Source organism: Pleurodeles waltl, chromosome 2_1 (genome assembly GCF_031143425.1).
Source record: "Pleurodeles waltl isolate 20211129_DDA chromosome 2_1, aPleWal1.hap1.20221129, whole genome shotgun sequence".
In the NCBI taxonomy this organism is placed as follows: domain Eukaryota; kingdom Metazoa; phylum Chordata; class Amphibia; order Caudata; family Salamandridae; genus Pleurodeles; species Pleurodeles waltl.
The window spans coordinates 808,286,490-808,308,434 of NC_090438.1; the positions used below are offsets into that span (position 1 = coordinate 808,286,490).

Consider the following 21,945-nt stretch of genomic DNA (forward strand, 5'->3'; position numbering starts at 1 on the left):
ACAGGTGTGCTTATACAAATGTATGTAGAGGCACGTTACTCAACTATGTTGTCTCCTCAGTACAATAGTATATTGTGGTGCACATATGACTGTGTCATATGTGTACCACTATACAGCATTTTCTACTCTGGTGATTGTTAATTCCCACCAACAGGTCAATCCTCCCAATGTCATGGTGGTAAGGTGTATAGGTCCTTGATCTCTGTCCTCTGCAATGTCTCTTTCTAGATTCCTGACTATGTGCAACATAGAGTCAGACTTATTCTATTCATCACTAGTTTTCTAATGCTTTCTGATAAGTGACAGCAGCATGTGAGGCTGTTATGTCCATCTGACATATCACATGACATACAAGGTTAACATCTTCACACTTGTTACAAGGTAATCCTCTTTGGTAAGTGAGTGATGTACATAGACATTTGTGAAGTCTCAGAGCGGACAACATGCATGTTGGATATCATTGAGGTGCTCCAACATTCCTAAAGGCACACATCTATTGGTATCAGAAGCTAGGAATGTTACAACCTTGCTAATCTTCTGTTAGTGAAAAGTGGCCACACAGCATTAATCCTGGGCATTCTGTTGTAGGCATAACACAGAGGAAATGGTAGCCTATTCACAGTTACATGCTTGATAGATAAGTATCTACATCATGTATCAATGGAAAGGTTCAGTAATGAATCAACATTGGAAATAGTTACGTCTACTTGCTATTGCTATGAAGGATGTGGCAAATGAGTCCAGGCTGTTTGGGAGCCTAATGTTGGCAGTAACACCTATATGGTGCAGATGCGGTAGTTCACATACACATGTGAGTAATAATGTGAGTGCATCTGGGCTTGTGGCTTTCATCATGGTAGGTGTGCCTGTCATGTTGGCAACACATGTGCGTTGGCCCTGCGGATCCTCTACAGACAGATGTAAGACTTGCCATGTCTGATGTGTATGTAGTGATATACCCACTCAGTCATAGGCCCATTGATGGACCAATTGCATGATTAGGTAGGTCTGATTGTCATCTTTCTGCACAGTATAGTAATCTGTTTCTCTTGTATATTCTTTTTGACATCTTGTGGTTGTGTTTGGGACATAAGTCTGAGCTAACTTGCCTCTTACTTGACTGATGAAGTTTGTTTTCGGACTACCAATGACCTAGATGACTTGGTCCGCATTGTATTTTCCATCCTTGATACATCACTATTGGTGCATATGTGTGTGACATGTGTTCTGACTACTTTACCTTAAATTGAAATGTATGGCAAATTGAGTTGTAACTGGTATGCCTGTGTCCATTGTGTATGGTTATAAGTATGTGAAATTAAGAAGAGGAAGAAGATTTGGCTTGTCTATACTAGGCTTGCTTGCCCTTACTTTACAACAGGTGTCATAGCCTGGTACATGACATCAGAGTAAAATATTTGTATGTGTTGAATATGTGTTTTTGATTAGTGATAAGCAATTTCACATTTCTTAACTATTGCTTCATTGGTGCTTGAACATGGTGTTGTGGATAGGGAACCTGTATCAAGTGGCAAAGCCATCTTGTCAGTGTATGGTCAATGTGATTGGTCAACTCCATTCATGGTGTTGTAGGGGTCAGTTAGGTAGCTTAGCTGGTGTTTAACAATATTCATATTTAGGAACATACATCATATTTTGTTGTGACATTATGTTGGTACTTTACTGGCACTATCTGGGGGAGTGGGTGAAAATGATGTAATGAGACTCATGTGTACTGTATGATGGAAGTGTTATCTAATGAATGTGATGACCGTACCTTCTTTCTGTTTTTCAGCATCAGCACCAGCAGGTGAAGAAGACCGGGCACAGCCGAGTGAGGAAGCTTCTGGCCATGGGACCTCCAGTCAGGAGAGCACCGACAGCAGAACACCGACCAGTGGCACGGAGGACGAGGGGAGTGCCACAGGGGAGACCTGATCCACTACATCTTCTTCAGAATCCTCCTCCAGTGGCCACTCCCTAGTGGTGGCAGACCCATCTGGGACCACCCCAGTACCATCTGTGTCTGCCACCCCCCATTCTATGACTGCCCTCCCTGTAGCTCCCCACCCAGTTGGCTGTGCCCACCCATCCAAGAGGGTGGGCGTCCCCTTCACCAAAGGCACCTCTGCCCCAACCCCTGATAGCCCTGCTGCCCTTGTTGAGGAGGCTATTGACCTCCTGATGTCGATCTCTATGGGTCAGTCAACCATTGTGAATGCCATACAAGGACTGGCAACTCATATTCAACAGAGCAATGTGTTCCCAGAGGGCATCCATGGTGCACTGGCTGGCATAGAGAGATCATTTCAGGCTCCAGCCTCCACACCGAGGGCAGCCAGTCACCCCCTGTCTACCGTCCCCCCTTCACCTTCTTCTTCCCAGTCCAAATCCCCCCTTCCCAACTCAGCCAATGCACACAAATATACAGGCATGCATTCACCTCAACATCCAAAGGTAGTGCAGACAAACATAAGCACCACAAAACCCACCACTGGCACACACACAGACAACATCCACCTGCAGACACAGCAACAGTCATGACCTTCCCTGACACCCTCATCACTCTCAGCATGACAGGCACAACATCTGGCAGACCTGCAGACACCACACCAGCATTCAGTGATCTAGCCACCACACCTATCCTATCCGCAGACAGCACCCCAGCAGACCCTCAGACAACCACACCAGTCACCACACCTGCAGACACCACATCTTCTGACATGCCTACATGCAGCATATCCACCATACCTGCAGTCCCCACCCCCAACTGACAGCCAACCACGCACCACGGCATCCCCCAGCACCTCTACCTCCTTAAGCCCAAAACTCATAAACGCCTACACTCACCCACCCATCATACATCCACCACCCACAAGCACACCTCCCACAAACATGCACCCAAAACATCCACACCAACACATCATGCAACCGCTCCCTCACCCTCCACACCCAAATCCCCTTCTGATGACCATCCTTGTGTGTCCCAAAAAGCTTTCCTTGTTGAGGTTGACCTTTTCCCAACTCCTCCCCATGACACCTCTAAAAGAACAGTTTCCCTCCCGAAGGCCATCTCTTCCACTTCCAAGGCCTCCCCTACCCCCTGCCTGCACCCATGCCCCTCCCCCACCAAAAATAAGCCCACCCCTCCCAAAAAGTTCTGACCCCCTCCTAAACCAAAGCATAAACCCCCTTCCCAATCCTAAGCCCAAATCCCCCATCCCCTACCACCCCCCAAGGATCCCTGAGGTACATGCCTGCCCCCTTGATGCCCCTATTTGTGGAGGTTGCATGGCAGCCAGGAGTCAACTAGGGGCACCATTTAGTGTGTTTGGTGTTGTTTTTACCAGCAAAAGACTGGCCTATGGCCTTCGACAATCTTATTCTATACAAATATTTTACATACATTTAAACCAACCAGTTGGTGGTTTTCTGGTCACATCTTTGTCCTGCATTTTCTTTTCTGGGTTTGAGTTGTTCCTGGCTGTCATTGGTTGTGTGGCAGTATTTATGTGTGTGTGTGTTGCTTGATGCTTCCAGTATTGTCTGAGCAGTCTGTGAGGTTGTGTGCAGTGCTTTTATCTCCCAGGTAAAGGGTGGGTTTTGTGTGATGGGTAAGTGTATGTAGCTGAAATGTTGTTGTCATGGTGGTGTGTTGTGCTAGTGTTGATATGTGTTTGCTGTAGTGCTGTGCATCTTTGTGTGTTTATACTGTTTGAGTCTGCATTTATTGTGCATGGCATATTAGGTTTGGTGTACTGTGTGTGTGTGTGTGCACGTGTGATGTGTATGTTGATTGCTAGGTTGTATGATGGTGTTATTGTGTGTGTTTCATCACTGATTGCTGTATATTGTGTTTTATGTGTCTGGAGTCCCTGGCTAGTGTTGGATGTGAGTGTTTGACATGTGTTTATTTTTGTGTGGTTGTGGTGGTGTTGTTAGGAGTTCGTATATTGTTTGTGAATTTGTGAGGCTGGGCTTCTGCTGTGTAGTGCATAAGTGGATGTTATTGACATCTGGTGTGTGGTGTGTGTGTGTGTGTGTGTGTGCTGGCTTCAGTGTGCGTGCTGTCTATGTGTGGGTGTATTCATTGCTGTTTGTGAGTGTGTGTGTCATTGTACTATTACATGTGAGTATAGCCCTCGCAGCCCCTCCCTATGGTATGTTATGTAACAGTTCAAATTTATATATTTCACAAATGTAACAGGTGAGTGTGTGTACTGATGGTTGTTGTCTTCTTCGTTGGTGATGATTCCGTTGTATTTCTGTGAGCAGGAGCAGCATGATGATGTCTAGTTGTGGTTCCGTGGTGGCTCCGGACACCTATGGCTTCCTGGAGGTGCATGTCTCCTTTTATACTGTTTGTTTCCGCCTGGTGTTCCATGGTGGTCCAACAGTTGCAGAAATCTTGGCGATGTGCAACCTCGTAATGAGTCAGATGGAAACATGGTCTCCGCTGGACTGATTGTGGCTTCAATCTACCGCGGCAGTCTGACCGCAGTGGCGGTGCCGGCAGTGCTTTGTCAGGATTCTGCATGCATTACCATCAATTGCATATTTTGGCGGTTTTCTTTGCCAGCCTGTTGGCAGTCAGACCGCCAAACTCGTAATGAGGTCCTTAATGTAGTGTAGAGCTTAGAAACAAAATAGCTCCAACTGGGGCTATCACAATGGCTTGACGGAGTCACTTTAAACAGTCCAGCGCCAAACATGAGGTAGCACGGGCCGGCTACAGAGTCATATAATAGATACAGTACCTTGGAAAACGATGAGGAAACAAAGATGTTGCACAATGTTGGGGAGGTGAGGCGTTGCACATGCCGGTGCGGCGTTGGTTTCTTACTGTCACAGGGGAAGTGAGGCTTTGCTTCCTTACTGCTAGGCAGGGAAGGTGAGGCATCAGTTCCTTACGGTTGCAGGGGAGGTGATGCAGCATTCGTGGCGAGGCAGTGGATCCCTACGTCATGTCGGAATTGATGAATCCAGCAGGTCAAGATGTGAAGTGTTGACTTTGCGGTGTCACAATCACACCAAGGGGACACAGGTGCTGATGCAGAGTTGGAGTCGGGTGCCACGGACATTGGTGACACAGCACTCTGGACTTACGCTGTGGGTGGACTTTGGAGGTGCTGAGGCATCATTGGGCCTGTGTTGTAGGTCATGGTTGTTGCACCCAGGGGGGACCATGGCTCTGGTTCAGGCAGCAGCACTGGGTCAGACAGCAGCACTGGTTCCGAAGTCGTTCTGGGAGTCGGTGTACCAGTTTCTTCCTTGTTGCACCAGAACACACTCCCAAGGGTCTAGTCCTTTCACTCCCAGGACAGAAGGAGAAAGTAGCAGGCCAGCACAACAAATCAATAGGCAGAGTGGCAGTCCCTCCAACAGCATCCACCTATTCTTCCTGGCAGAATGGCCTCAGTCTAGAAGTGTTCTAACTATGTGGTGTCAGACGTCCAATACTTATACCCATTTCTGTCTTTGAAGTAGGCAAACTTCGAAGGGAAGTATTTGTAGTGCACAAGGCCCTGCTTTTCCCTGTCCTGACCACAGACACACTTCAGGGGGTTGGAGACTGTGTGAGGACAGGCACAGCCCTATTCAGGTTCAAGTGTTAGCTCCTCCCACCAATCTAGCTCAGGAAGACCCATTAGCCTGGTGATGGGCCATCAGGATATGCAGGGCACACTTCATTTCCCTTTGTGTGGCTGTCTAGAGTGAATGCACAAACACCCCAACTGTCATCCTGACCCAGAGGTGTATTCAGCAGACATGCTGAGGCACAGAATGGTGCAGTAAGAAAATGCCCACTTTCTAAAAGTGGCATTTTCAAACTCATAGTTCAAAAACAAACTTCACCAAAAGATGCATTTTTAAATTGTGAGTTCAGAGACCCCATACTCCATATCTCTATCTGCTCCCAATTGGAAATTACATATAAAAGACATTCCAAGGCAATCCCCAGGTTACCCTATGGGAGAGATAGGTCTTGCAATAGTGAAAAATGAAATTAGCAGTATTTCACTATCAGGACATGTAAAACACACCAGTACATGTCCTACCTTTTAAATATACTGCACCCTGCCCATGGGGCTGCCTTGGACCTACCTTAGGGGTGAATTACAGGTACTAAAAGGGAAGGTTTGGGCCTGGCAAGTGGGTTCCCTTACCAGGTCGACATGGCAGTTTAAGACTGTTCACACAGGCACTGCAACGGCAGGCTTGAGACATGTTTTCAGGGCTACTCATGTAGGTGGCACAATCAGTACTACAAGCCCACTAATAGCGTTTGATTTGGAGGCCCTGGGCACACATGGTGCACTTTACTAGGGACTTACCAGTAAATCAGATATGCCAATCATAGATAAACCAATCACCAATACAATTTAGACATGGAGCACTTGCATGTTAGCACTGGTTAGCAGTGGTAAAGTGCCCGAGCCCTAAAGCCAACAAAGACAGGTCAGAAAAGATAGGGGGAAGAAGGCAAAATATTTGTGAATAACCCTGTGAAAGGGGCCTGGTCCAACATTCATGTATTGTACTTCTGCCAAGCACACATACACCCAGCACATGCTTTCACTGCACACTAACTGCACAGCATTAAATCTCTCATGTACTGAATACATCATAGGCATACCTACATTCAGTATATACCCTACCCATGCGTGTACTGCCCAGCATGCTTTATCCATGTACTGTACCCTTCCCAGGCACGCATACATCCAGTGCCGAGTAACTACTCCTATGCTTCTCAGCACTCTACATCTAACTGATGAATGGTGAGTTAAACACACAGAAGTGGAATTTTAAAAATGTGAGTGAGCCTGTAGGCCTTACTCTAGTGATACAGGGTAAAAAGGACCTGTTTCCTCATACTGATCACTACATAGTATGCTGTCACTACCGCATTAGTGCTGCCTAACTCCTGGTGAAGGCGGTAGCCTTCCACCACTCTGAGCGTAGCACTTTTGAAACTCTCCTAGCCCAAAAAAACTACAATCAGTGAGACAGTCCTATGTCTTGGCGAACATGTAAGATCCCTGTTTGCCTTTGCCAACAAAAATTTGCATTATGGATCAAGACAACAATACAGTTGGGCACTTAGGGTGGTGGTACAAGTCTATTACCATGCAGAGGACTTTTCTGTCCCAAAAGATGCTCCTCTGATATCAGATCACTTCGAACCAACCCCTAATCTGAAGAAGCTGGGTGGCCAGGCCAGTAAAATTGGTGGGAAAGTCCATCACCATTCCTGTGGCTCAATCCTGCTCGGTGCTCCACTACAAAGTCCAACCTTTGCAATGAAACAGACCATCTCAACAACTTGGAGTTCTCTCCCTTCAGAACCATCAACAATTTCAATGGCTTATGCTCTGTTTGCACCACAGACTTAGTGCCAAACAAATATGGGTGGAACGTATGCAAGGCCCACACTGTGCCAAGACACTCCTTCTTAGTCGTCACCCAGTTCTACACTCTGGGTAGTAATTTCCTACTAATAAAGGGTACCAGATGCTCTTTACCCATGTCATCCAGTTGAGCTAACACCCATCCAACTCTTTGCACAGACATTCGTGTTTGTCAAGGCTGACCGTAGTCAGGCACTTTCAGTATTGGTGCAGTACATAGTACCTTCTTCAGTTCCTCAAAGACCACTCCCCTCTTACAGTAATGGAATTTCTACAGGTATTGAGTTGGCTTCAGCCCAAACTACCTAATGAACGCTTCTTTAATTTACTCATAGACCATATGGTCTCCCACAGGCATCCTTCCAATGACTGCTGACCCTTTCAATGGCATGCGGCCCATTAAGGCAGCTGCCTTAAACACCTCAAAGCTCACAAACCATTCCAAAATATCATGATTTTCCACATACACATGCATAAGATCTTTTGGAACATTGGCCACAACTGGACAAACTGGATGTAGAATCACTTATCTGAGATCTTATCAGAGTTCTCTTTGCTTCTATTCTATGTTTCTCTCTCACTACTGCTATCTTTTTACTTTCCATCTCTCTCTTTCTTTTTCCTTCTATTTCTCCTCCCACTGTCTGTTTCTTGTCCCTTTCTCTGTTTCTCCTCTCTCTCTCGCAAGTTCCCTATCTGGGCCTATTTTTCCTGTCTCTCCTGCCTCCTATCCTCTTGTTCCAGGTAGGCAAGTCTTAGCTTCCCCCTCTCAAACTCTCTGCCCTTTAAATCTTCCTCAGCCTTACCTTTCTGAAATGCCAAATGCAAGCTCAGGGTCTCTGCTAGACTCAACCCACCCAAAGGTATTACTCCTATAAGTGATGATAGTAGTACCCCAGAAATTAGAGGTGGTGTACACACCTGAGATATTCTAGAAACTAAAGGTGATAGGTGCCTTGATAAAACTCCGGAAAATGAATTAGGGGGCACACGGTATGTGTCTGGGATATATCTGTGCTAAGGGGATCTTGGAGTCTGAATCAACAGCGATCTCTATCTGGGTTTCTACTAGGGTTCCCTTTCTAGTTTCAACTTCAGCCTTATCCCTTTCACACAGTATCTCAAACTGGTCCCTTGTGAAATCAGCAAGTACCTCTCTTTCCCTACTCCTGGGAATCCTCCACCACCTGTCCCTACCTAAATTCTTCATTGAATCTATGGACATGGTGCTAAGGTCAATCCCCAACCCTGTGTTCTCCATTTCCTATGAATGCCGCATTTGAGCATAGAAGAAGAAGTAACAGGACTTATTGCAGTACTGGCACAGATTGAAAATGGCCAATGTCGCCTCTTTATCCAACCTCCTAAATGCTGCCCCACAACTTGCCACTAATTGTCAGAACCCCTTTCAGAGTGCCATAGGGCTTTTGGGTCTAGCCGTAGTGGTCAAGGCCTTTTACTCCTGATGTTCCAACACCCAACATACTAAGGATCCTGAGCAACTTGGCCAAGTACCCCCTCTGCCCTTCACTCTTAGTGGTAAATGGGGACAAGCAAAGGCTACCTCGGGGGGAATATAGATACAGGTTAGTAAACACAACTCATAACTCAAAGTGCATGCAATAATGTCAATAAATCAATGTTCAGTCAAATATTTGCTTTTATATCAAAAGAAACATTATTTAAATTCTACACATTCAAAGAAATAATGACATTCATTCGCAAAAAAACGTCACTTTGTGGTTGTGTCTGTAGTGTTTATCAGGCAACTCCTGTCCCACCCTCTTCCCTGCAATGTGGTTGGGATTATTCCCCTTTTAATGGTGGCTGCATTCAGGGAAAGCTAACTGGTAGAACTTACTCAAGAGTCCTCTTTGACTCTTTAGAAGATACTCAAAAGTGTCTATGGGTGCTGCAGTACCTTCAGCAGTAAGTCCCAACAGGCCCGTTTCAAGCTTATCCACTCCAGCAGCACAGAAGAGTTCAAGATTTCAGCAAGTATCCCAACCACGGGCACTTGCAATCACTAATACTATTCGGAGTAGTCATGCTGCTTGCGTTACATGCTGCAGCACTGGGCAGGCGCAGCGGATTTGCCGGTCTCAACAGTAATCAGAAGTGCTCTCAGCTTCCTTTGATGCAGTAAGCTGAGTTTTCCTGACAGGGGGAGGAGGGGGATGGTCGTCGTGCTCTCTACAGGAGCCCAGTGATGGGTGAAGTTCTCTTAGCATCCTTTAGACTCCAAGAGGTTGGTCAGGGGCACATCTTGGTGAACAATTTTGATCCGCAGGTCACAGCTTCAATTTTTCCTGGGGAAAGCCTGAAGTTGGCAAAACTCAGCATCAGCAGGCCCTTCTGGCATAAGCGGATGCCACGAAATTTGCTGTAAAGGCATAGACTTCTCCTGCACAATCCCTGATATCATGGCGGCCCCTCCTGGCATACCAGGTTGCCACTAAGGCTCAAACAAATCTTGGTGCTTTGTTGGCACAGTCACTTCTATGGTGGCCTCCTCTGGCATACGGGGACACCTCAATGAGGTGCCACGGGCTTGGTGCCCTGCTCATGGCACTCAATGCACTTCTCAGTCCTCAGCGGGCCTCTCCTGTCATACGGGGGTCACTGAATCACTCCAGCTCAAGGACAAGGACCCGATCAGTGTACAGCCATCTCTTCACACCTCGCACTGGAAGTCCTCTCAGTGGGGTTCTCTGTGGACCGCCTCCCTTCAGCCCTCTCCTTTTCCTCACAGGATACACTGGTCTTGGCAAGCAGGCAGACACTGGTGCTCCAAAAAAGTGGTTTTGGTTTCCCTGGGTGATATCCCCTAACCTAGCAGGCCCTGGCACCCAGTCCTGGTTAGAGGTAGAAGCCTTGCAGGGGTTCTCACACAGCTCTTGTGGCTGCTTGGCAGATGACAAATTTTGGAGTCTCAATCTCCACTTCTTATAGTTTATTTCCAGGCACCAAATGTGATTTAAGGTCTGGGACTTTGAAGTTTGGATGTCACTCACCGTGATATGTGCTTCAAAAGGTTTTTCCCAGGCCCCCAGAACTACTCTTTATGATTTCCTTATGAGTCACCTCTCCTTCCGAAGGCGTCTAGGGCCTTTCCCTATGGTCTACCATTTAATTAAAGAGCACCATTTTGAAGTGTACAGAGGATGCCGCTATCTTTTTTCCTCTAGTGTATCCTACTCAGCCAACAGGAATGCAACAATACACAAAACTGTTTGTGGGGATTCCTCTACTCCACATGTCTTCACTAAGCAGGCATGGGCTTCCCAAAATGGAACCCAGGGTTCTCCATATAATGTACTATTGCAGGCAAACTTGCATTCAGTGTACCTATACAGCACACGTATTGTCCAGTACTGTCACCTCAATGTATTGTGTCACCCCATGTGTACATCTATCCAGCACACACAATCACTCTGTGTGAACCGCTCAGTAGTGTGCCATGGTATGCAAACATGGATGCAAACATGCACATTGCCAGCACACAGACTCAGTATGTGCATGCTGCACAACACTTCATCCTTCAGGCATTGCATTACCTGCAAGCGCACATATACCCAGCACATGCTTCCATTGTGCATATTCTGCACAGCAGTACATCTCATATGTAATGTATTTCTTGCAGGCATACATACATTCAGTCCATGCACTAACCATGCTTGTACTGCTCAGCACTGCTATATCCTTGTGCTGTACCCTCCCCAAGCACACATACATCCAGCACAGAGTCACCTCTACTGTGCTGTGCAGCACTCTCCATCCAACCAATGATCGACAAGGGTGAGTTATGCCCACAGCAGCAGAACTTTAAAAACAGTGAGTAAGCCAGAAGCCCTCAATCCAGTGACACAGGGTATAAAAGACCTGTTCAGTCCTACCGATCGCTACACAGTATGCTGCCACCACAGCTTGTGCTGCTTAACTCCTGGTGAAGGTGGTAGCCTTCTACCACTATGAGGATAGTGGTTTGAGCGCCCTTCCTGGTCCAACAAGACTATAATCCATGAGACAGGCATATGTCATGGTGCACATGCATGATCCGTGATTGCCTATGACTACAAAAATCAGCAATAGGGATCCAGACAATAGTACAGTTGGGCACTCTAAGGAGAGATACATCATTTACCACGCAGAAGACTTTTCTGTCCCGTCAGTTCCTTTCATGCTTGACCTTTTATTCTTACAAATACAGGTACATATGCATAACTTTGAGACCAAGACTGCTGTGGTTTAACCATCTCAAATGGTGGCAGACTGGGCTGCCTAACCTGAGCAGACAGTACAATTGCATTTCTAGCACTTTCACAGCCACCTGATGGTGTTCCTGATGGTAGAGCAAGTGACAGTACTGTCACCTGGATCACATTTTTGTAGCAAATGTACTGGATTTTGGGGTCCAATACATGGCTATGTTTTTAACACCTTTACATCATTAATGTGTAAGAGATCCATAACATTTTTGTTGGCAGTTTTTCAACATTTATGAAGCTAGGCTGGCCTCCTCATTAAGGTCACATGTATATCAATTTTGGCAGAGGGAATTTACAGATCATTTAGTGCAAGTTTTAGAATCAATGTGAAAATTGATGATACTTTAAACTGGACTTTTTGGGAGTGTGAGAAGGTCGAAGGCAATTTGACATCCTATTGCAAAGCACCCTGGAATCAACATAAATTTGCTTGGGATTTTATTTTACTTACTATAATATCTGTAGGTAACAGATAACATGCCCCTGTGAAGATTCACTCTGGTGCACACATTACATACATTTGACCTATGGGCCCTATTGTGCTGATTAATTTAGTTTAATTGGTACATAGATTACACCACTTGGAATATAGTTTTGCACCAACCAATGGATTACCTGGCTAGCACAAAAACAAGAATTCCGAATCAGAAAATGGTTTTGTGTGTAGTTTTGTCTTCCTTCTGTTTTAGATGAGGATTAATTCAGAATACCACTTGAATGTGATTTAGGGTCCACATTTGACCTAACTGGGCTTTACAAAAATGACAGTTTACCCTGCTGAGTCAGGCATAATATTGTTACAAATGTTGGTGCGAAATTACACTGGTGCAATCCATGAAATCTGGAAATGTTGATCCAAAATGCTGTTGGAAATCTATGCAGTCCATCTGTGAAAACTAACCACATCTCAAGCAAATTAGAGTTACAGAATGTTAGACCTGACAGCCTAAGGTTGGTCATCCCCCAACTTTTTGCCTGCGTCCCTCCACTTTTCTGACATTGATTTTGCTGGTCTTAGGACTCTGCGCACTTTACCAATGCTAACCAGTGCTAAAGTGCTTATGAGCTCTCCCTTAAACATGGTAACATTGGTTCATTCCCAATTGGCATATTTGATTTACTTGTAAGTCCCTAGTAAAGTGAACTACATGTGCCCAGGGCCTGTAAATTGCATGCTACTAGTGGGTCTGCAGTGCTGGGAGTGCCACCCACATAAGTAGACCCTTAACCATGTCTCAGGCCTGCCATTGCAAGGCCTGTGTGTGCAGTTCCACTGTCACTTCGACTTGGCATTTGAAAGTACTTGCCAAGACGTAAACTACCCTTTTCTACATATAAGTCACCCCTAAGGCCATCTCTAGGTAACCCATAGAGCAGGCTGCCGGAAATGGCACGCAGCCTGCCCTGTGACGATAAAACTGCTGCACAGCCAAACCGGAACTACGCAGCCAAACTTCCTGAGCGAAGATCGACACAGGGCCTGCGTTGTGACTGGAAATTCGACGCACAGCCCTACCGGATCAACGCACAGCCAAGCCGGAACTATGCAGCCCGACTTCCTGAGTGAAGAATCGACGCAGCGCCTGCCCTGTGACAGAAAATTTGACGCATCGCCTACCAGATCGATGCAACACCTGTGACTTCTTCCTGCATATAAGCAATATGGGACCACAGGACACAGAAGTACAACACACTCAAGTGACATGGATTAGTATCCCTGGTAAGTTGATGAAGTTGAAGAAAAAACGCATAGGTATCCCAAATTCATTGAAGGAAGTTTCTTTAATTGAAGGCACAGTTTGCTTCATACAGACAAAGTGTTCATCAAACACAGCCAACACGTGTTTCGTCACACAGGTGACTTTTTCAAGGCTGCAAAACAGACATATGAAATACTTGTGTATCATTCTACCCATAACTGAACACTACATCGGCAAAATCAATCAATAAGATATGAAGTAATCAAACACAGAGTGAAGTTACATGGCCAGAAATGCACGTCCCAAGTGGGAGGAAAAAGGAAAAGGTAATGTAGACATTCTTCCAGCATGCCCAGGATTTTCCCTGCATCGCCCCTGGGCATCAAAAGATCCCTGCATCGCAGTGAGGAACCAAGACAGCACGCCGGAAATCAACGCAAAGCCCCTTGCAGCATGGAAAGAAACTACGCATCATCTGTGCAATGTCAGAAATTCTGACGCACACCTTATTTTTCCACGCATCTCCTCCTCTCCAGTCTCTGTGCGTGGTAATTTTGATGCAAACCAGGTACTTTGTGCAAACAAGAGACAACTGTTGATTTCTAAGATTTAAGGCTCTTTTTAATCTTGCAAAAGGAATAACTCAACTCATGCTTATTGAAGCTTTATCGTTTTGACCTTAATTTAACTATATAAATATCATATATTTTTCAACAATTAAGTTCACTTAGGGTGTCTTTTGCTGCCCAATATGTGAGGCTCACCAAATTATTTGAAGTGGGTATCATTCAAAACATCAGAGCTAAAATGTGTTTCAGACCCATAAATAATGAATAGCTGTTTTTTTACACCTGAAACCCATTAAGGCAATGACTGAGATCCATTGCCAGTATGTTTTATTACCAAAATGCAGATCAAGAGTATAAAAATCAGTCTCATACATACAAGCCCTACAGCAACTCCTGCATTTCAGATATAGAGATCTGCACTGAAGCAACACTGACTGACACTCTATCAGTGGCACTCTATTGAGGTTGGCAAATGTGAACCTAAAAAAATCTTTTGTCCACTACATTACCCCCCACTACTTTGTCAGAACATATACATATTTACTTTTCTTAGCTCCACATTGACTTGCTTTGGGGGTAGTGGTTAGTTAAGTTTAGAGGATGTCATATTTATCGAGTGTGATATAGTAAAGTAAAGGTATACCGGTATCACGTTCATCTTCGAACAGCAAAGGGCAAGGGCAAGGAGGACAGGCTTTATTATTGTATTGTCTTTGCTCTCAGTATCTGAAGTACAAATGAATTGTTTGTGTGGACACCAGGTATGTTTTATATCAAGGTGATAAATGCCGAATAGACCAGTTGTTTTTGTTTGTGCATAATCAGTGTAAAAAACTTTTGACAATTTTTGTGCATAGAGGAAAGATGCATGCAACACAAACTGTGTTTTGTGTAAGGAGATATGGAGGTATAGTTTTGTGGAACAATGTAAAGTATACCAGGGGTCGTATTACATAGATTGTCCAGGGGACACGAAAGATGTGCATCTTTGGGGCATTTCAGTATTGCAGAAGGGATTGTAGATGTGTGTGCGGCCCTTCTGTAATACAGATAGCACTGGTGCACATATAGTAACAGCTTGATTATAAGGGAGGCATGCTCTCATTAGAATGGGGATGTGGCTGCAGGCAAATGAGGGATACACTTTGCCTTTGTGCATGGGTTGTATTATGGATGCAGGTGCAGAGGTAAAGAGGCTGTCAGGAGACTCATTGACTGTGCGCCACAATGGGACTGCAGTAACACAAGTTAGTGAACCATCCCTCAGGAGGGCTCCTCACGAAAGGAGGAAAATGGTTCACACTGCCCCGAAACACCCCTTTTAAAGTGAGTGTTGCCACTCGCCACATCTGTTTCTCCTCTTTTTGAAGTGCAGATCACCTGTGATTTTGTGGCTGCCTGGTGAACAGTGCCTTGCAAGAGAGTGCAATGTCCCTGTTTGAGACTGGCACACCCTGTTAAAGGTGGTAAACATAGGGGAAGCAAACCACTGTTACAAAACAATAAGGAATAGTGAGTCTTCCAACGCCCAGTACTCATAGCTCATCAATTTTATTCCAAGTGGGTGTCATTAAAAACATCCAAAAAAAAATGCATAGTAGGTCCATGAATAATGAATAGCTGTTAGAGATCTGGAGCTTCCCCAGTGAGGCGCTGATTGACACCTGAATTGTTTAATATCAAACCACTGACCAGAAATATGGAAATCAGTCTTCATGCTCTTGCCTTTCACGGTTGTATGGCACTGTATCGAAGTCAACAATACTGATCTACGAAAATAGCGCCTTTAATATATTGCTTTGCACGACATCATCAAGATACGTATATATTAACGTTTCTTAGGTCCACATCGACTTACCTGGCGATATTGTGGTTAGATCAATGCAGCGCTAAATTTAACACATGCGATTTGGTGATGGCTCCTCCTTCAGCGCACTCATTTCCCAGCAATAAATGTCATGGAGCTCATGTCTTCGCATTGAGCTCCGGTCGTGTTAATGAAACATTGATTTTAGACAGCCTTGAGGCACTAGAAAACAATTCATGGTTGCGTGTTGCGCCCCTATCGCAGGAGCTCTTTTTCCAGAGACTAATCAAAATTCAGAGCACTGAGTGAATTTTATTAATTAGGGTTCTATTTGCCCAGTCCGCACATATTCATTTCAATGATAGACACCCTCCCTGCTGTGAAGCTGTATTCCAATGGCAATAAATAACGTCAGTTAAAGAAACAAAGGGGAGCATTTCATGTCATAACAGACAGAGGATTGTACTACTTTATATCGACATGAAGAACATCAACATACAAAAAAGTGACGACAGACAATAGAGGGACAACATATCGATAGGCAACTGCATATAGGGAAGTATAGATTTACTATTTTAACTCCAAAAATACATACCTTGAAAATATATGTACTGCAACGGTACATATATCTGGAGTTAGGTATAGAAAATCTAGAACTACCTACCTGTCAATATTTTTTAATACATATTTTGTCCTCTATATTTCTGCCTCCTATATTTAGAATGCACATAGATTGTACCACTGAAAATCTACATGAAAACTATCGACATAGAAGAATATCGAGTAGAGAATATTGAGGGACAAAATATCGACCTCTTTATGCATTTAGGAAAGCATAGATTTACTATTCCCAAAGCCACAGCTGTGTACCTCAAGGATATATGTACCACGTAGGTAAATGTAGGTGGAGCTCGGTATAGAAAATCTAGACTTACCTGTCATTTTTGGTATGTTGTCCTCGATATTCTGACTTTGATATTTAGTATGCATACCACATAGAGAAAAGGACCGGACAAATACAATTCAATCTTAACTAATGACGACTCTACAGGAAAAGAATCAGGGAGAATGTCAACACCACATAGGTAAGGAGCGGGCGGCTCCGGTCAAAAATGCACGTTTCGCTGAATGTGGTTATAAGTTATGTAAATGTGGAACCTGTTGAGGGAATTAAAAGTTCGATGTGTTCGGAACGTGTATATTTCCCGAGGAACCTCAGGGAATTGATTCAGCTACATGCCACTGAAAGTACTGTGAGGCCTTTCCGAACACAAATGACAGAAATATGTAACATGCGCCTGCTTCTCGTGGCTCAGTAGCTGCCCGGGAGGTCGCACAGCCCTATCGGGCTCAGGCAGCAGAACATTTCCTTGAAGGTTTTCCTTAGTTCTTGGCTGCGGAGCGCATAAATCAGTGGGTCGATGACCGAATTGCACATGATGAGGATGAGGTACACGTTAAAGTGCGACATGAAGCACACACAGTACGGGTTCTGGGGGCAGGAGATGTAGAAAACGAGGTGGAGAAAGAAGGGCGCCCAGCACACCACGAACACCCCCAGCAGGATGGTCAGCGTGATGGCGCCCTTCATGTTGGCGCCTTGGCGGATGGTGCCCCTGCCGGGCAAGATGGCAATGCGCTTCATGTGCAGCCGGGCCAGCATGAACATGTGCACGTAGAGGGACGTCATGAGCGCCAGCATGGTAAAGAACATGCCGATGAGGCAGATGACGACCACGGCGCTGTCCGAGTAGATGATGAACAGGATGCCGGAGACGGTGCACGCGGCCCAGATGCAGGAGATGATGATCACCGCCCGCTTCACCGTCACGATGTTGTGGTACTGCAGCGCGTAGAAGATGGTGAAGTACCTGTCTACCGCTATAGAGAGCAGGCTGCAGATGGAGGCCAGCAGGGAGCTGCAGATCACAGAGTCGAGCACGTTGTCGATGTTGACGGTGAAGTTGGGCGCCCCCGACTCGGTGTTGTTCAGAAGGGTGATGACTATGGTCTCGGACCCGTTGGACAAGCTCACGAGCATGTCTGCAACGGCCAGGCTGCAGATAAAAAAGTACATGGGCGAGTGAAGGTTCTTGTTCTTGGCGATCGCGATGATCACAGGGATGTTTTCCAGCAAGCTCACTATGCCCAGGATCACAAACACCTCCGGGGACACAAAAAGTTGCTCGTAGCACCCTTCGGAATAGTGACTCTTTCCGGCCGACTCGTTAGCAGCCCCCACCTGCGTCCCATGGCTATGATTCCTGAAGTGTAGCGTCGGGGGCATTGCGTGATAAAGGGAAGAGTTCATATTTTATCCCAGAAGGTTTATCCCTGTCAGGTGAGCGCGATTTCTTGATGTGGTGGCTAGCTTGAAGCTCTCGTGTCGAAAAGTAGACAACAGTTAAGGTAGCCATCCAGATTACAGAAATTCACATTAACAAAGCTTGGGGTCAAATCTTGGGGTGAGTTACACGGCACATTCCGAGTCTCGGTAGAGTTCAATTTCCTCTCTTCTTCCTCCGTAACTCTGATTGCAATCATCCGCTCAGCGGTAGCCCCCGTCGGCTGCACTCTCCCCATCCCGGAGGGTCTCACCCACTGCAGCTCCTTCGAGCGCCTCTGTGAGAATATATGCCTCACTCGCACACCCCCCTCGTCTGTCTGGAAGCGTTCTGCCAGCTAGCAGCGCGGGTCCACCACTTGATGTGTTTAATGCCTGAGGAAAAAAGTAATGAGAATGACGCCCCATCTCGGCTTAATCTATCCACCCTATCAGGAGAAGGGTCTGCCTGCGACTGGAAAATGGTTAGGCGCTGGCTGCCACAGACGTATGAATCACACAGCTCACTGCAAGCAACTCTTATTTAATACACTCAATAAATATTGTGTTCGGTGTCATAGTTTTCAAAGTTATATTTTCTAAGGCTGTTCATCTGAAAACCTCACTGGATTATAAAAACAAAATGCATTTTGTAGCGTTGTCTTGACAGACAGCTGTGCGCTTAAATGCATGCTGTTCACCAGCTGTTATTTTCTGAAAGTTTCCTAAAATTAAACATTTTCTAAATCAAAATCTATAATAAATATACAGATAATAGCCGCCTTGGTAAAACACTGAGCACTCGAGATAAAGTTTTGCTTACAATATTTTATAAGTGCTGTGCAAATACAAATGTCATTCGGTGGGTAATTAAGTGTGGCATTCCTGGTGCTTTCTGCATCCATTCGGCTTTGCTCAGTTCAGTAACACCTACATTTTCTCTCGTTTGTCATGGTGCCGGGCTTGGTCCTTTATTCTGGAGCTTTCAGTATGGTTCATTTGTGGTTAAGGAATCTGTTGGTTGAAACGTCAAAGGATCAGGACCACATTGCCTTCCTGGATGAGTTTCAATAAGGGGAGTGTGCGAATTGTCCCGTTTACCAGACTAGCAGATAAGTGTCTCCTGATGCCTGCAGCGTGCCTCCACTGAAATCATTCCCTGATATGGTGAAGTCCAGCAACGTGTCTCTGACAGTAGCAGTAACCATCTCCACCTCTTCTTGGGAGAGAGGACTAGGGGATGAAGCTTGTTACCTTTTTTCACTTGTGCAGGGGCAGCCAGCTCTGTCTTCTGTTGTGCAGTTTGCCTTGCGAATCAAACAAATCTTTATTTGACCTATGTAGGCCATAATATTAAAAACACAGTATAAATAAAAAAACAAGATTAATGAAATAGTTCGTAACAATACTTAAATGTCCTAAAACACATTTACTGGGAAACTTACAACGCTTAAAACAGCTGATGGACAACTGGTATGATAAAAACAATTCATATATCCTAACTCAATGACCCTCCACAGATACATATAAATGCATGCAAAACAGAATTACCCATCCAATGACTTTATGGTTCTAATTGCGGATTTAAAAAAAGGAACTCACACTAAAACATATTTCAAGAGAGCTCAATAAGTGCAAGTGAAATAGAGCTTCTCTACACCCACGATGCCCTAGCTTCATAAAGTGCTTGCATGGGAGATTACAAAAAAAAAAAAAAAATGTAAAAAGCAATGACTGTTCAGGTACATTGTCACATGGACAAAACATTGCAAAGTTCTCCACCAGATCAGACACTCTTTTAAAATAAAAGCCACCAGATCGTACCTGCTCTAAAATGAAAGAGATGCGATCTCTCCCAATGTGTAAGGTCAAGATTTAGATAAAAAACTGATTCTACAGATGCTAAAGATCTATAATAGGTCAACACTCTGTGCTTCAATAATTCAGATTTCAATCTCTCTTCCTAACAGTACTCAAGAATTTTTTTACAACCTTTAGTTTGTCCATTTTTCTAATTTTCCGAGGGTCCGTAAACAAAGCGGTCAAACAATCCAGTGTGTTACGAATGTAGTTCAGCAACGGGATTGAAAAACCCTTCTCCAAGCCGAGGCAATACAAGATTATGGCCCTATAAAGTGACTCCTCCAGGTTAGACCATACCCTGAGCCACAACAACAATGGGGCCAAATGCACCTTATCTGTAATCTGACCATGATTAAGCTCTGAGAGGATAATGAGGCTAGGTGTAGATGGCAGTAGGTACAGTAACCTACGGAGGATTCAATTGTCCTCCATTTGGAGAGAGGCAGTATTGTGGAACCCCATCTCCTTGCCCCGTGTCTAATGGCGGTGACACACTGTGTGTTGCACACTTTTAAAACAGAAAGAATAGTCCCTTTTCCTCTCGGTCTACTAAGATTACACATCGCCCCTGCTGATCTACTGAGTTTAAGACAGGAGCTCTTGAGCTGAGACTGCCAAGCCCCCAAGGAGCTGAAGGGTAGACTTAAATAACTAAAATCACTGGTACATGTAAGTGGCTGGACATTGATTGTGAGCCTGTTTAACCTACATTTGCTTGGTCCACATGCCATAATGTGCAAAATTCCGAAATTGGTTGTTAAGTCTAGGCTACTCATGAATAAAACAAAGTGATTTACCAATATCCTCAGTGCATTAGGGGTGAGAGCTAACAAGACCATGTCATCGGCATAGAGTAACGCGGGCACCTGCGCACCCGCAATCCTTCGAGTATCTATTGGGTTAGAACTTGGGCGAAATCCAAATTGAAAGGGCAAAAGAGTGTTGTTATCTGAAGCCCAAGTGACATGGCGGTTAAAGGCAACTCTTCCAATAGTTTTGATTGTGCTATCGATAAGTGAAATAGGTCGAAAGCATTTGGGAGACGAGCGATCTCCCTTTTTGAATATAGGATCTATGAAAGATAGGGACGAAGGGCAGGAAATGTTTACATTAAGGATATGATTAGGAGTCAGCTTTGGCATCTGAAGGGTATTTCTTGCTGTTTATTTTATATTTTTCACTTTTATTATTTTAATATGTTGTAATGATTTTAATTAATCAGGCAATAAAGATTAATTCATTCATTTAATACATTAAGGATAGTGTTTAAATTATTTGTAATCAGGCTTCCCCATAGGTCAGGCATACTTTTTATAAGATCAACTGAGACCCCATCTGGGCCTGGTGCTTTACCTCCTGTACACTGCTGTATAGCCAATTCTACTTCTAGTAGAGTAATAAAGAAAGGCAGGGAGTGCTACAGCCTGTTACAACGGTCAAGCACCATGTCCTGGTTCTCCTCCAAATAGCATATGGAAGTGAAATGAGAGACCAGTCAGATCCTAGGATATGGCATGCACGAGCGGGTTTACTGGGGCATTCCTAGATCTAATTTTTACTGGGTCCCAGAATAGCTTAATATAATTCCTTACTGCTGCAGTTTCCTATATTTCCCAGTCCCTTTTGCATAGCTCCTCTTTCCTGGATTTGATGACAGATTTATATTCTCGACATGCACCCCAGACCTCGGGCCATACCCTCGGGTGGCAGTCAATGCCTTCCTCAACCTGCGGTTGTCTGCGAGCAACACTCATCGAGCCATTGAAGAGCCCCTTTGTTGGGATGGGAGGTTTAAGCAGAGCCTGTTTAACATGTTGAGTTAGGCTGCTATAATGTGTTGACATGGCCTCACTCCCAGTGTCTGCCAGACAGCTAAAAACAGTCCCTGACACATTTGTAAGAACGTTTCCAGGGTATCAATTGATTTTTGAGGTGCCAATTGAGCCTTAAACCATCGGTATAGTATTGAGTAATAGAGTTTACATAAGTATCGCGTTGATGTCTAC

The 21,945-nt window shown here is 44.8% G+C and overlaps 1 protein-coding gene across 1 annotated transcript; it reads right to left on the bottom strand.

Moving 5' to 3' along the window:
• Positions 1–13,448: 13,448 nt before the first annotated feature.
• Positions 13,449–18,396, bottom strand: MC4R (melanocortin 4 receptor). The gene has a single exon (XM_069206758.1). It carries the CDS (start codon positions 18,062–18,064, stop codon positions 17,066–17,068), a length of 999 nt encoding a protein of 332 aa, XP_069062859.1. The 5' UTR covers positions 18,065–18,396; the 3' UTR covers positions 13,449–17,065.
• Between the last annotated feature and the right edge of the window lie 3,549 nt (positions 18,397–21,945).